At 50.1% G+C, this 15,556-nt stretch overlaps 2 protein-coding genes across 2 annotated transcripts; both read right to left on the reverse strand.

Annotated features, from left to right (window-relative positions):
• Positions 1–304: 304 nt before the first annotated feature.
• On the reverse strand, positions 305–12,281 carry BUB1 (BUB1 mitotic checkpoint serine/threonine kinase; the record flags this gene model as incomplete). The annotated part of the gene is made up of 25 exons (XM_082276873.1): positions 305–500; positions 675–781; positions 948–1,125; positions 1,208–1,365; positions 1,488–1,649; positions 2,278–2,393; positions 2,956–3,096; positions 3,515–3,738; positions 4,147–4,225; positions 4,704–4,884; positions 5,415–5,490; positions 5,866–5,956; positions 6,268–6,363; positions 7,131–7,271; positions 7,781–7,833; positions 8,505–8,842; positions 9,254–9,402; positions 9,580–9,770; positions 9,873–9,919; positions 10,228–10,322; positions 10,583–10,623; positions 11,096–11,292; positions 11,609–11,753; positions 11,920–11,979; positions 12,265–12,281. 25 exons carry the CDS (start codon positions 12,279–12,281, stop codon positions 305–307), a joined length of 3,279 nt encoding a protein of 1,092 aa, XP_082132999.1.
• A 642-nt stretch (positions 12,282–12,923) lies between these two features.
• LOC309586208 (uncharacterized protein) lies at positions 12,924–14,584 on the reverse strand (the record flags this gene model as incomplete). The annotated part of the gene is made up of 4 exons (XM_082302830.1): positions 12,924–13,197; positions 13,809–13,927; positions 14,303–14,416; positions 14,574–14,584. The coding sequence occupies 4 exons, from the start codon at positions 14,582–14,584 to the stop codon at positions 13,052–13,054; spliced, it is 390 nt and encodes a 129-aa protein (XP_082158956.1). The 3' UTR covers positions 12,924–13,051.
• Positions 14,585–15,556: the final 972 nt, after the last annotated feature.

The following is a 15,556-nucleotide window of genomic DNA, read 5'->3' on the forward strand; positions in this document are numbered from 1 at the left end:
CTGGAGGTGCCAAGGGAGGGTTCAGTCCTGTCCAACCTAAATCTGACCTGCAAACCTCCATTTCCTCCATCCTAGAAATTCTTAAGGACAGGTGGAGCAGGAAAAGCCCAACCCAAGCACACCCACTGCCTCTCAAACCAACTAACGACTCATTTTAGCGTATTTTTCCCCCCAAAAAGCACAGAAAGATGCAAACCATCGTTGGGTCAACCCCAAACCCATTTATTATTTAAAACCAAGTTATTACAAAAAGATTCCAAATCCATAAAACCCCAAGTCCATGGAAACTGTGCAAACTCAACCCTTATTTCCGCGAGCGTTTGTGCTCGATGAGCAGCACGACAAGTCTGTTCCGAAGGAACTTGATTTCCTTCGCGTAGGACCTGCAAAATAAATCCTTGAGCTTCTGGCGCAGGACTCCGAGGGAAGGCAGGTTGTGGCAGCTGGGAATGTTCAGCAAGCTCTCAAAGAACTCTTTCCACAGGTCAGCATTGGCAAGCCTGCAAAAAAGGACAAAAACCCATCCAAAAAGTGCTAAATTCAGCTGTTAAAATACTCATTTTTGCTCTACTCCCAGTTAGAAAAGCTGTGACAGAACCAGCCTCGAACGTGGTACTAAACGTGGGTTTCTAGGAAACCTAGGCAAAGGTTTGGGGAATATTTTGGACACCTACCTCCTGAAGGATCCCTCAGGCTTCCAGACCCCATTGTCGTCCTTGAGGCGCATGTAGGTCCCGAAGAGCAGGCAGTACACGGTGGCTGCGATCCCAAAGTAGTCTGTCTGAACCAAAACCACACCAGTTCCGTGTCAAAAACACACCCAGAGCACTAAAACGGAGCTGAAAACACCCCGTGGAGAGGGAGAAGCTCTGCAAGAGGCTACAGCACTGGTAGAGTCCAATTTTTTGGCGTGCAGGAAGCTCCGAGATTTCAGGCTGTACCCTTACCTGGTAGTTCCATGGTTTGTTTGTCAGCATTTCCACGCACTGGAATCCAGATGTTTCACACCTGGCAGTGAAGGCTGTTCCCTCAGGGAAGAGCTTCATGTCGATGCTCTGGCCCAGGTCAATGAGGGTCAGGCCATGGCAGAGCCCATCAATGTCACACGTGTCGTTGTCCAGGAACCTTCAACCGCAACAAGAAACAACCCCCTCAGTGTCTCCGGGCTCCCTTATGGTGACACCTGGTGACAACAGGAGACACTTGCCTTTCTCCCAGGATGAAGTTGTCAGGTTTGATGTCCCCGTGGATGATTTTGCAGCTGTGCAGCTCCTCCACCATGTGAAGGATTTTGACAGCAAAGTAGATGACGAGGGCTTGGGGCATCACCTTCTCCGGGAGCTTCTTGTAAATGTTGACGGCATTCTGGAAGTCAGAGACACACAGCATGGATTAAAGAACGACATATCCCCAAAGAAGGCAAATCAAGTGCAGGAAACACTCCAAAAGGGCAGAGATGCTCCAGAGCAGAAGCTGGTGGCACTCACGAGCAGCGTTCCGTAGTTGTGGAGCTCCCCCACCAAAATGCTGCCGTTGGAGAAGAAATGGGCGGAATAGAAGTGGATGTAGAGGTGGCGCACGCTGGGGCTCAGCCTCTCCAGCAGCTGGCTGGCAATGTAGAACTCCCAAGGGTTGGCAGGTTTCTGGACCTAGAAGAAAGAAAGGGATTTCCTGGGAAAATCTGGGAGTGTTAAAAGCTGGAGTTCCTCTCAGGTTGGGTTTTGTTGTTGGTTTTTAATGGCAGATCAGGCATCTTCCCTCTTGAACTTATCCCAGAATGGTTTGGGTTGGGAGGGAACTTAAGATGATCCAGTTGCACCCCCTGCTATGGCACACTTTCCTCTTTCCCAGGTTGCTCCAAGCCCCAGTGTTCAACCTGGCCTTGGACACTTCCAGGGATGGGGCAGTCACACCTCTGGAAAAGCTGTGCCAGGGCCTCCCCATCCTCACAGTAATTAACCTCAGGATGATAAACTCCATCATTAATCCTCTCAAATCAAGACTTCAATCCCATGCTACAATTCCACACACACTATGTATCCCCAATGCTCCAAAGAAAACATAAATCACCTTCTGTCCTGAAAAAGTTTCTCTTCAGGGGTTAAAGAAGGGGTTTAATTTTTTCCTGAAGGACTAAATGTTGGAGAAAAGATCCATAAAAAGATGCCAGAGGCAGATCTGACATGGAAAGGCCAAGGATGTGTGTGAATCCACTCAGGGGGAGGATCAGACTCCAGAATTATTCCAGGAGAGCTGTTGTGACCCAACACCACTGACCTTGAATATCACTTTCTGATTGTTCCGAGGGTTGCTGGCATCCAGGATGGAAGCTTGATAGACTTGAGCAAAAGCTCCCTCTCCGACCAAGCAATCCATGTGGAATGAGCTGGAGCCTTTAAAAGATTACCATTAAATCCTGCCTGCCAACTCCACAGAGGAAAAACAGGAGAAAAAAGAGAAGAGCACCAGCCTAAATGAATTATTTAATCCTAGATCAAGTCCTTCCCTAAAAATTTCTTCCTGCTAGGAACAGGACAGAGCAGGAGTGCTAGAAGTTACACACAGTCAACCCCAGTGTTTCTATTTTTGCCTGACCCCCTGGAAGCAGTCAAATTCCAAAGGGCATGCCCTGAAAAGTAAACACTAATGTTTAAGTCCCACTGGGATGTTGCAATCCCTGTCCTACAGCTTTTGTTGACACGGGCCCACTGCTGTTCCACACAAAGCTGGAGAGCTGTGGCCCAGCTTACAGGGAAAACTGGGAAAAAAGCCTCATCCAAATGCTTAAGATACAAAAGACAAACAGGCCAACCCCAGGCCTAATTCCCAACCTGAGGCTGAGATAATCTGGATATACACACACAAGGAAGCTGAATTCCCACATACTTCCAAGAAGTTTTCCCATAAAAAGTTTCGAGAAATGCTTGGCAATGAAGAGTTTGAAGGAGCTCTTACCCAGTGAAAGTTCAGCCTTCAGTTTGATGTATGGAAGAGGAGATTTCCACTCGAAGTAGTTGGCGTAGGTGTGGAGCGGTTTCGGAAGCTCCGACAAGAACTTGCCAACCAATTCCGTGTCCCAAGGGTTCTCAACAAGGACTTCATGGAAAAAAGGGAAGTGTTTAAGCTCTGGGTGGCATTCCAAGGAAGTAACACAAGCTTGGGCTTGAATGAGCATCACTGATTTAAAGAAAATAATAAACCAAAAAAAAACCCAGGAGGGATAAGTGAAGCATTCCTTGATTTTCACACTCCAGCTTTTGCACCTGCCCAGAAATCCAGAGTTTCCCAAAGTATTTGAGCCTCAGTGAGCCCAGAACCTGTCAGGATTCCAAGTATTCCTGCACTCTGGGGTATCCATGGCAATGTGCAATCCAGGTACAACCCACACTCATCCCTCCTCACAATCCTTGCACGTGAGCAGCAACCTCCTTGCAGTAATCATGGAATCGCTCCTTCCAGTGCACAAAGCACTGCCCTTGGAATCCAGGGAAGAAAACCAGGGAATGCTGGGTACCTGCAGGTCTCCCAGTCCGGGCTGTCCTATCCTGCCCAGCTCCACACAGCCTCTCCTGGCAAGTTCTAGCCACTCCAAGGGAGGAGGAATATCCAGTTCTGCTTGGAGCTGTCTCCTCATGCAGTCGTTGGGAAGCAGCTGCAGCAATTCCCTGGATTCCAGTCCCTTGTTTCAGAAGGTTTCCATGAAGCTCTCTCTGTTCAGGGATGTGTTCAAGAACAGGCCTATGGATTTAAACAAAATACAATTAATTATTAATAATATTAACATAGGATTAGATTATTAACCTTCTGCCTTGGTGGTTTAGCACCTTTGGGGAGCAAAAACGTGTCAAATGCCACCATGGCCAACACTGAGGTGAATAAAATGGAATTTTCTTAGGAAAACTAGATTTGGTCAAGCTGTATTACCCATTCACGGCCAAGTTCATCAAGAGAAGAAAACAGTGGATTTTTGACTAGTTAGTTTTTAATTTCAGTGAGGCAAAACTTAAATTCTGGAAGGCTTTCTGGGGCGTGGTCACCAAACCCAGGCCCATTTACCCCCAGAGTGATGGGATGAGTGTTGGGCAGAGGCAGCCTGACACAAATACAGTGGAAAACCTTGGAAAACTCGGACTGGGAGCAGCATACCTTAACTTCTTGGCCTTTGGCTGCCTGTGTAGTTCTCCAGAGAACTCCAAATCCATTTGAGGCAAATTTTCCTCACGGGCTGAACGAAGGGAACAGCAACAAGAGCAAATCAATGTTTATTTCCCCAAAAGCAGGAATATTTTGAGTATTCTCACCCAGCAGCTCTGAAAGCTGCTGCCACAAAAACCAGAACTCAACAAAGCCTCATTTCAAACATCCAAGTTAAAAGCTGGATTTCTCCAGGGAGCATATTCCAAGACTTAAAAGGGGCAAAGCAGCATAGAGGTGCTCCCAGATGGGATTCAGCAAATGTTTGGATATTCCCAAGCCCTTGGAATGGTTCACAGCAGCAGCTGGACACACAAAGCCTCTTGTCCCTCACCACCTCGTCTTATCCCAGTTAAAAATCCTTGGAGAGCTGGTGAGCTCCTGTTCCACAGGGAATGTGGACTCTGGAGTGGCAGTAGTGGGAGCCACACTTGGGTGGGATTTGGGCAGAAATGGAGTCATGAGGCACCGAATTCAATGTTTTCCACCCAAAAGAGTCCTTATTTTACCTCTGTTCTCCAAAGGGGGCCTCGAAGGAGCTGCCAGGTAATTAAAGGGTGTGGACATGAGCTGGGCAGCTCGGGCAAAGTCCCTGGTGTTGTCTGGACTGGGAGCCAGGGCTTTGTTTCTGCAGGGGCCATTCCACACCGTGTAATCATCCCGCAGGAATTCCGTGGTTCCCGTTTCTTCCTAGGCAGGGAAAAAAAAAAAAAAAAAAAAAAAATCGAGATTTAAAATTAAACCATCCAAATGATCCTGAAATAGAACCTAAATCCCATGTTTCCATAGTTTTAGACTAGGTCTGAATGTTGGTAATAATCAAAGCCACAGCAAAATACCAGACCACCCAAAATTGCCATGAGAGTCTGGAAAAGCTAAACCCTGAGAAGGGATCACTTCTATCCGAGTTTTATCCATCTCCTTGGCTATGGAAGCTGCGAGGTGGCTGCTGGAAGATGAAATGTCTCTTCCTCCCCCAAACTGATGCCAAATCCACACATTTGAGAGGTGGAGTTCTCCATCAGTTTTCTGTCAATTAACAATCAAAAAAGCTCATCCTGGTGGCAGGAAATGGGAAAAGGTATCCAGCCTTCAGCTAGGCATCATTCCTAAGGATACTGTGGGACTGGGATAGAGCAGAGGTGAATCCACCCACACTGGCAACCCTCATAAGTGAATAACCCACTCCCAAGGCTAATCCCTGCAGGATCACCACTCACTTCTGCTGCACAGTCGGTCAAGGGACGTTCTCCAAAAGTTCTGGGCTCTTCTGGTTTGTTCTTGTGCTGTGGGATCCTGAAAAATGACCCCAAAAGTTTAGAACAGCTTTTCCCCAGGAGCTTTCCCAGGCACGACAGAGGTTTGTTTGTTTTAACCTGAATTTTTACTTTTATTTTAAGAGCCCCATTTGCAGCGACTCGGAGAAGCTGCAGCAGCTCAGTTATCCCCAAGTTCTCTGGAGAATGAAGAGCTTCCAAGCACTGTCCAAACAGGGAAGTTGTGCAATCCCAGAGTAGCAACTCCTGCTTTTCTCCTGCCACTCCAGGCAGCTGCCACAAGTTGTATCTGAGCCAATCCTGGCACAGCCACAGCAAAGTCTCATGGAATGGGATCAATTTGCTCCGTGATTTTTAAGGAGCTGAGCTCAGCTGCTCCTTCTTCCCTCCTTACCTGCTGTTCTCCTTCTCCTCCTCATCCTCAAAGATGGCAAATGCAGGAGTGACAGGGACAACAATGTTGGTTTTCAAACATCCACCAGGCTCTGCAAATAAGAGATAACAGGGGTTATCTTCACCCAATAAAGATTATTTAAACAGCCACATTCTCCCCCCTGTCCAGGCACGTGATGCTTGGGGCTCCATCCAGCTGCACCTGCGGAGTTCCCACTCCAATCACCTTTCCTATAAACTCTTGGAAAGAAGATTTTTCCAGCCCGAACCCAGTTGTGAAATCTCACTCTTGTAAGCTCCTGGGGTTCAGACTGGCATCACTCTTCCAGCAAGGACTGGTGGGAGGTGACAATGGGAAATAAAGGATGGAATTCCATGGACTGGGAAAATAAAGAGCACACACCTCTTCTTCTGCAAAAGGCTTCAAATTGTTCCTCGCTGTCTTCCAGGGCAGATGGCTCAGGCAAGAAGGGTGTTTGGAACATATCCATGAGAACACCTAAGAAAGAAAGAAATAATAAAGGAATAAATAATAAACAAATAACACTCCCAGAAAAAGAAATTTTCAGAGGTTCTTCCATCGTGTAGTAGTCAAATCAAATGCCAATTAACTCTAACAGCCTTCAATGCTAATTAATAAGAATATCCTTGTAATTCATCTGCGGTCAATAACCAATTGCTCCTCCCTCTTGCATTTAAACACCCCACAGACAACTGAACAGACACAGGAAGGGCCAATTTGGCCAACACGCACTTGGCCCTTTTTATTTGCTCTCCAAGGTGAAATTCCAAGTTTCCTGAAGGAGCAAATCTTCCTTTAATTTCTTAGATTTTTTGAAAACTTAGATATTTAGAAAACTAATGAATGCCACAGGCTTTTGGGGTTTATCTTTTTGTTTTTATTCAGCTCAGCGCCAACCAGAGCTGACTATGAGCTTCCAAGTTAGTGTGGTTTAGGTCTTCACCTCCCAAACAGGATTCCCTGACAAAAGCCACTCACTCCCCAAGAAGCCTGGCAGTGATTTATCCAGGAATTGGTGGGATGTGGCTGCTGGGATGTTGCTACAACATCCATTTCTGGTCAGAGGTTTTGGGTCACCCAGACAATAGCCCCACAGACAATTAATGATTTAATGTTATTTTCCTCTTTGAATGGTGCACATGCCCATCCCTAGACAGCTCCCTTGGCTAGAAAAGGCTCCATTACCATTTCTAGGGAAGACCCCACTGACTCCAGGGGAAGGAAAACTTTATTCCAGACCTTACCCAAGGCTTCTTTCGTGTGGACCGTGGGTGACGGCTGCACCTTGAAGGGCGTTGTTGTGCCCATTGCTCCTCCCAGTGAGGTGTTGGGGGTGGCTTGGGAAATATTTCCAGAGGCAAAGGAGGAATTCCCAGCTCTGGAGGCTGGAAAAGACAATGGCAAGATCATTCCTGAAGGAGCCTGGGATTGTTTATGAGCATTCCAGCAAAATGTTAGTGAGGGAAGTAAACAAGAGGAGCAGCAGCGACGCAGAATTTGGGGAGAGATTTTGGCTTGTTCAGAGGTTTGCATGGCAAATTCCCAAAAGGGAGGCTGCCCTGGAGGGCAAGAGGGACTTGGGACAGCTGGGTGACCTCCGAGGAATCCACCTGCAATTCCCAGGAATGCTCTGTCCCAACACAGAAAGTGAAGAAGGAAGCCAGCGAGGACAAACAGTGATTCCCAACTAGCTCCGAAAGGAACTGCTCAGAACATGGGAACAGGGACTGGATCCATGGAACGGATAGAGAGACCCTGCCCAGACATGCAGGGATGGAGTTTGGGAAGTCAGGAAGCTTTTCCAGGGTTGGAACTGGTGTCCACATGCAGTTAACAATTCCCAGCTGGGAACAGCCGCACCGATGGCATCAATCTCCTTCCAAAGGTTCCTCACCTTCCTTCACATGCACAGCAGGAGTTAATCCAGTGGATCCCTTGTTAGGGGACCTTCAGAAGAAAGAGTCACAACATTACCTTGCATCAAAAGCTATTTAAATCCCATTTTAATCCCTATTTCAAGGAAGTGAGAGGTCCTCTAGAATATTATTAAAGATCACCCCAGAAAGCTTGTCCTACAGCTGCCCATATCCTGAGATGCAGCAGTCTCCTTTAAAAAGGTTAAAATGCATCAAATGCTCTCCTCGGACACAGTTTGCCCCCAGGGAATTCCAGAATATGGGTGAATAACTGTTCCCACCTTGGCCAAGCCCACTGAGCCACCCTTGCTTTGACAGCCTGGGTTTCTCCCTTTGCACCCCAATTTCGTGGCCAAGTCCCACAGCAAAAGTGCAGGAGAGAAATACCAGCACTTTTTAATCTTTCTCTGGAGACCTTGGAGTGGGATCTGCAGGAGCAAAGCTCTTCCTGGGGTTTATTCCAAGCATGCCAGGGCCAGCCAAGCATTATGCACTGACTTTCCTCTTATTGCAATTAAACCACGGGGTAAAAGGAATTAAAAATGGCTATGAGTACCAAGTTTGATCTAAGCTTAACAAACACTGGTCTCAGGTCAGGTTTTTTTTCCAGAAGGGGAAGAAAGGCTTCTTTTTGGCTTATTCCAAGCTCCCAGTGTGGAGCCTGAGGACACAATTACAGGGGAGGAGCCTGTTCACACTCACAGTTCTCCCGTGCTCCGAGGCTGAGCTGGGTTGGGACGAGCCCGTTCCTGAGCTGGAGCAGCGCTGAAGGGAGGGTGCAGCAAACTCTTCTGGAGCTCTCCAAGCTCTGCCTGAGCTCCAGCTGGGTCCTTCTCCTCTGGTGCTTCCCAGGGGGAGGCAGCTGGAGTGCAGTCACCGAGAGGCTTTGCTGGCTGCGGGGTGGGAGTGGTGGCTGGTGGCACCTGGAACTGGGACTGCTCCAGCACCAGAGCTTGGGACTTTGGCGCATCCAGCCCTGGAGCAGGTGCCATCCAGTTCCCTGGCACGTGGGATGTGCTGGGCCTCACAGGTGGGGGCACCTTTAGAGATGAGAAATGTTCTGTGACACCCAAATTCCCCCCAAATGCAGCCATTCCCATTTTCCCTGCCACTTCCACATGGCCGGAACGTAACAGAACCTTTTGGGATGAGAAACACCCAAAATCCCCCCCCCAAGTACAGCCATTCCTATTTTCCCTGTCAGTTCCACGTGCCCAGAACACAAGGGAACTTCCATCTGCACTTCAAACTAAACTGTGGAGAAACAAAGCCACACTTTGGGGTGAAACCTTTAAAATCTGCACGTTGCAAATTGTGCCAGGTTTCCACACTGGTATGGCAGCCTCAGCCTCCAGACTGGGTTAACAACCAACACTGGTTCCTACAGCACGGCTGGATTTTGTGCAATAAACCCAGGCAGAGCATTCCTGTCCATCCCAGAATCCACTCACCAGCCTCTGGTTTGGCTCAGCTGTTGGTTCCAGTCTCGTTTCCTCCAGGCTTCTGGAGAGCTGGGTCAGCTGGTCCAGCTTCTGCTGCAGGGCTTGGAGCTCCAGGACTGCCGACTCCTTTTTCTTCATGGAGTCTTTCTTCTCCTCCTCTGAGGATTAAACAACAGTATGAAATGAATATACATGGTCTGTACAACACGCTGATGGCTCACTCTGCCTCCTGGCGCCTCAGGAGAGACACCACTGATGTGGCATTGAATAGAGGAGCCCAAAGGATGAGCTTAGCCAGGAAACAGCCCTTTGGAGAGCTGGAAAAAGGAGGATACCCAGTTCCTGCTGCCTCCTGAGGAGCTCATATTTCCTGAAGTATCTCTTGGCCCTCAGCTCTTCGAAGGAGAGCTCAGAGCCTTCGCACAGGAGCAGGTTCTTGTCGTACATCGGGACCTGCTCCCACCCCGTGGCACCCGACGGCGCCTTCGGCACAACCTCGGACTTGGAGATGTAGGTCACGTAGTTCCTGGGAGGGAAAGGGAGGAAAGGGCCAGGCTTGGGGGATTTGGCCTGGGAGAGAGCTCATTTTCCCACAGTGGGACTTTCAAAGGACCACCCAACCACTTACACTTCTTTTCCAACAGCACAGGACTGGGAACCAGCAGCATCCAGACCCTAGAGCAGGGAAATAAAACACCAAAAAATAAAATAAAATTCAAGCAGCACAACTGGCACAGACTCCATTGCTAATATTATTCCTGCAATTCTGGGAATGTGTCAGGCCACTGAGTGTATCCCAGTGCTTCCCAGCTGAGACATTCCTATGGAGATGTGATGCTTGCAGCACAAAAACAGCAGCAATATCATCTCAATGTCAGTTTTAAGATACACCAGATACACACATTCTATTTTATCCTTATTCAGCCAAGCTCAGCAACCTAAACTCCCCATGAAACATCTTTTGCAAATAATTACTTATTTACCTGATTTTTGCAGGGATTAGGACTTGAAACACCTTTTGGGGGAGCCATTTGATTTGCAGCATGGGAAGTCTGAAGTGGTTTTACAACAGCAGCATCTGGCACAGGAAACATAATAGAAATATTTCCTACTCATTAATGAGTAAAAATCGTTTGCTCCTTCGTAAATTTTGATTAATTTGAAGCACTGGAAAATTAAAAACTTTGAATACATTGCCCTCAAGAATTTTTTTCGGTAAAGAGGGAAAATGAAGTGGTTTCTACAGGGAATTTGTTTTCTTCGGTGACAAAACTCACTCATTGAGGTAAAAAATTTATTTAGTGCAGCTACAGATCAGACAGGACTCTTCATCCTCACCTTGCAAAGGAGGATTCCGAGGATCATAACTCTGCAGGGAGCTAAATTGCAAAAAAACCCTCAGTTATTACCATGAGATCACCTGTCCCTCACCCCTCCCCACCTCCCAGCAATCTTGGATTTCCTTGTACGAAAACACTGAATACCATGATTTTTACTCTATAGGGACATCTCCAGAGCTGCAAAAACTAAAGCCTGCAAGAGGCAGCAGGAGAACAGAATTGGGCATTTGTTTTATGTTGTACATTACATTTTACTTTTGGTTTTTTCCATTTAACTTCCCGGAATTAAATGCTAAACTCCAAGACTCAGCTCAAGGATTTGCTTTGCCCTGGGATATTTTTTAATATACATCCCAAAACACCCAATAAATATTGAACAGTAAATAAACATTGTTAAGTTTCCACCACCCTTTACCAAAAATAAGCACACAGGAAAAAGACAATTAACCACACGCTACCCATGGTTAATTATGAGCACTGAATAAAGGAGTAGAAGAAGCCCCAGCATTACCAGTGGAGCTGCTGCAGGTTCTCCCGGGGCTGTGCCTGGTTGAGGAGCCCTTTCTGGAGTACAGCTCCTGCTCCCTGCACGTTGCCTTCCCTCAAGAGCAGCTGAGCCCAGGCCAGATAGAAATCCGAGGTCTTGGCTCCGATTCCCTGCCCATGCAGATACTCAAAGTACTGGCAAGGGGAAGAGATGAACTCTGCCTGCACAACACAAATGCACAAAGCCATCAGCACCTCCAAAAACATCCGAGGGAGTTGCAGGCAAAATAAAAAGCACTAGAATTTCTTAGTTATCATCATAGGAAAGCATCATTTTCTAAGCATAAGAGCAGCTAAGACACATCCCTCAAGCTACAGAGCTTAAAAAGCACACTGTGCTCCAGCAAGACTCAGCTGTTCTGCAGAGGATCAGAATTCCCAAGGCCTCCTGCTCCTTCCAAAGCTCCTTGCAGTCCCAGAACCGCAGCATGAGTATGTGAGGACAGTTTAATTCCCAAAAAACCGCAGCTGTACCCACCAGCTTGACGCAGTAGCTCACAAACCGCGGGTCCTGGTGGTACCTCTTGTCGCCCACGAACACCTTCACCAGCTCCTCCAGGAGCCCGGGCCAGCGGGTCCGCTTCTCTTGGAGCGGGAGACATTCCTCTGCCCACTGCAGGTACCTGCAAACCATTCCAGAGTCAGCTCCGAGCCAGGGACGGGGCAACAGCGGGACAGGGATGGGGCAGGGACGGGGCAACAGCGGGGCAGGGATGGGGCAACAGCGGGGCAGGGATGGGGCACCAGCCAGGCCGGGGATGGGGCACCCCGAGCCAGGGCCGAGCTCACCTGTCCCACGGCTCCAGAGGGTCGGGCCCTCGGTAATTCCGGATCTGAGCCTCGTAATCCCTGCAGGTAAGAGACCGGGTCAGGCCGGGATCAGGGAGGGTGGGAAGCGCCCGGGGCGGGCGGAGGTTCTGCCGCCCCCACGGCCGCGGCATCCGCACAGCTCCGGGGGACGGGGCACGCCCCAACGCCGCTCCCCATCCCGCTATCCCGCTCCCCATCCCGTCCTCCCGTTCCCCCATCCCGTTCTCCCCCGTTCCCCCATCCCGTTCTCCCCGTTCCCCCATCCCGTTCTCCCCGTTCCCCCATCCCGTTCTCCCCCTTCCCCCATCCCGTTCTCTCGCTCACCGCCCGGGCCCGTCCATGCCCGTCCGCCCCAACCGCTCCCGCCGATTCAAACTGGCCGCGCGCAGCCCCTGACGCCTCCCATTGGCCAGCCCTCGCCCCGCCCCGCCTCCTCATTGGCCGCTGGGCCCGTCAATCACGCGGGAAACCCCGCCCTCAGCACCGCCCTCAGCACCGCCCTCAGCACCGCCCTCAGCACCGCCCTCAGCACCGCCCTCAGGTGCTGTTCCCGTGGCGGCCGCTGCAGGGCGGCCCGGGCGCATCCCCAAGGGAAAAGAGGACACAAAATGAGGAATTGGGAAGTAAAAGAGGAACGCTGGGCAACGCACGCGGCGCCCCGACAACGAGGAGCAGCCCCCGCTCCTCTCCTCGTCTTCGTTTCCCACCTCCGAGCCCTGCACGTTATCAGGGAGCAGCCCCAACCCTCTCCCCTCATTAACTCGGAGATATTCCATGGTTTTTCCAAACTGCTGAATTTATTGTGCTGAAGAGCCGCTTCGTTCAGCACACACCGGTCCATAGAGCTGCATAGAAAAGTGCTGCGATACAATTCCAGTTACAAGAAGGGGTTATTCCAGAACATACTGCCCGGGCGCCGTCCCTCTCCAGGCACAGCCGGATACTACAACTGCCCCCCGCATTCCAGACGTTTATACGGGACTTTCCATGAGATAAAGCTCCTTCCCAGGACAAAGCTGCTTGTTCCCACCGTGGAACCCGGGCCCCACGTGTGGGAGCAGCCAGGGAACACCTGGACAGCCGGGAATCAGCTCCATTCCCTGATCCCCCCTCAAGCCGCGCTCTCGGAACTCGGGCTCCTGGCAACAGCCGAGGTGGGGGACAAGTTTAGGATCTCTTCAAAGGAAGGGCCTTCGTCCTCCAGGGGTATCTCTGCCTCGAACATGCGCTGCAGCAGAGCATCCACTGTCCTGTATCCTGGCGGGACAAAAGAATTCCCTGTAAGCACCAGATCTGCTCCTCTGGCTACCTTCAAGGTCCCTGTTTTGAAACAGGCAAGAAAACCCCCCAAATCACATTCCCTGCTGTTCCACCCCACCTGCTTGAAGTACTGTGAGCCCTTCTCGAGGATAAGGCCATTATCTGGGATTTTAAACCCTTCTATTCCCACACAATGGATACCTGTGGTACAGCAAGAAAGCCAGGAGAAGGAGGAAAATAGTCATCGAGCGAGCCAGAGCAAAGGAGGATACAGTCACCCTGTGATCCAAGGCAGCAGGAATGCAAGGCCCACAGAGGAGGGAGAAAGGAAAACAGGTGTCTTGACACAGCAGGACCTCGGCCACCAGGCCAGTGTCTCCAGAGGGAGGTTAATGAAGACAAGGGACACACAAGGGCCAAGGTGGGACAGGAGAAGTTGCTACAGAAGTAAAAACAAACAGCAAACATCTAATGTCCACAGTCGTCCCAAAGACTCCGGGTGGGTTTTGGCTGCTTTCATAGCCCCGAGGGAACAGCAGGACTCGGGAGCTTCTCCCAAGGAACAGCTGGGACCCTTGGGCCTGGACACCCTGGAGGGTCACACTTACGTTTGGAGGCAATTTTGAACAGCAGCCCTTTGCTCTGTGCCTTCGTTCCACCTTCCCCCTCCAGCTCGTGCTCTGCACTCTCCATGTTGTCAAGGAGCTGCTCATCCCGGAGCTCATCCCTGCACAGGAAGGGCCAGGAATTACCTGGGAAGGGGGCACACCCTACCCTGGGAGCCCAGCAGCGATGGGTTTCCAGTGGGGCAGGACAAGCACCAGCCACGGGGTTCTTTTCCAGCACCTCTGCTGTCCTCTGGGCTGGAAGAGCCACGGGAGGCAGCAAAGCCAACACCAGGGGCCTTCTACTGGCACTTAAACCAGCAGAGGAGCCAGAACTTCATGACAGGGAAGAGGAATCGCCATTTTTAAGGAAGATCAGCCAGAACTTTGTGACGAGGAAGGGGAATCTCAGCTCACACCTCGACACAGAGGGTGCTTTTCCCTCATCACTGGTGCCAAATTGGCCACATCCACCATGGGTTCATTCGCGGGCTTACTCTTGAACTCCCATTCCCAGCTCCTGGATTTTCTGCTCGATGGCAGTTTCCACTTCACTCTTCTCCAGGGAATATTCCACAAAGAAAGCTTCCAAGATGAACGACACAAAGATACTGAAAGAAACAATGAGCAGAATTAAGGCAGCACTTCCTCACTGGCATTGCCCATCTCAGTATTCCCAGGCTCATTTCCCAGTGCTCCATCCCCTCCAGGCCAGAGCAGCACCCAGTGGGGACAAGAATGCAGCAGATCCCTCTAAACACATCCCACCTGCCTGCCATGAGTGACCCCAGGCCCACCAGCAGGACCTTTCTCCTCCTCAGCCCCTGCTCCAAGGCACAGCAGCCCCAGGTGTGAGCGGCCAGGATGAGGAGGGGGCGGCTCCTGCCAGAGGCCGCTCTCCGAGGGTTCCCCGGGCACAGCTGTGCAGGGAGCTGCTGGTCCAGAGGGGCAATGGGGGCATCCCGAGTGTCCCTCCAGGGACAATGGTCGGAGCATCCGGCAGCAGCTGGGGAGCAGCCGGAGGCACCTGGGCACAGAGCACTGCTCCCAGAAAATGCCCAGGGAAAACCCCTCGTGCCAAGGGGCAGCACCTGAGCAGGCAGGGCAGCATGTGGGGTCCCAGGGAAACATTCCACTTTCCCCTTTCATCTTGGCAGCCCTTCCCCAGTGCCCCCAGAAAAAAGGGGGGTTATGAGGAGAAAAGGGATTTAAACAGAGGGAAAAAACTTCCATAATTGTCTGTGTTTAAACTGGGGGGAAAACCCCTTCCCCTGCAATTTTAAGGGTGCCAGTTGAAGGAAACCCTGCCTTTTCCATGCTTTTAGGGGTATCACTTGACAGGGAATCCCCATTTTCCATTATTCTCCAGTTTAAATAGAAGGGGAAAACCTTGACAATGCTATTTTATTGATTGGAATTGAGCATAACTCCCCCATTTCCATCATCCCAAGGTTTAAATTGAGGGGAAAGCCCAGTTGTCCCTCCTTTATAAGGGTTTGAATTGAGGGAGAAATCCCCCTTTTTCCATCACTGGAGAGACCTGAAGTAAGGAAAACCCCTCTTTTTCCAGTATTTTAGGGGATTCAGAGGAGAGAACCCATTTATTGCTATGGCATCTATTTAAGTAGAGACAAACACTCCCTAGTCTCTCATTTTAAGGGGCTCGATTGAAGGAAGCTCCCCCTTTTTCAGCATTTTAAGAATTTCAATCTGTACTTCAGGGCACTTCTAGCTGGGTACTGGCACCCAAT

This window comes from Coloeus monedula (genome assembly GCF_965178545.1).
Source record: "Coloeus monedula genome assembly, chromosome: 2".
NCBI lineage: Eukaryota > Metazoa > Chordata > Aves > Passeriformes > Corvidae > Coloeus > Coloeus monedula.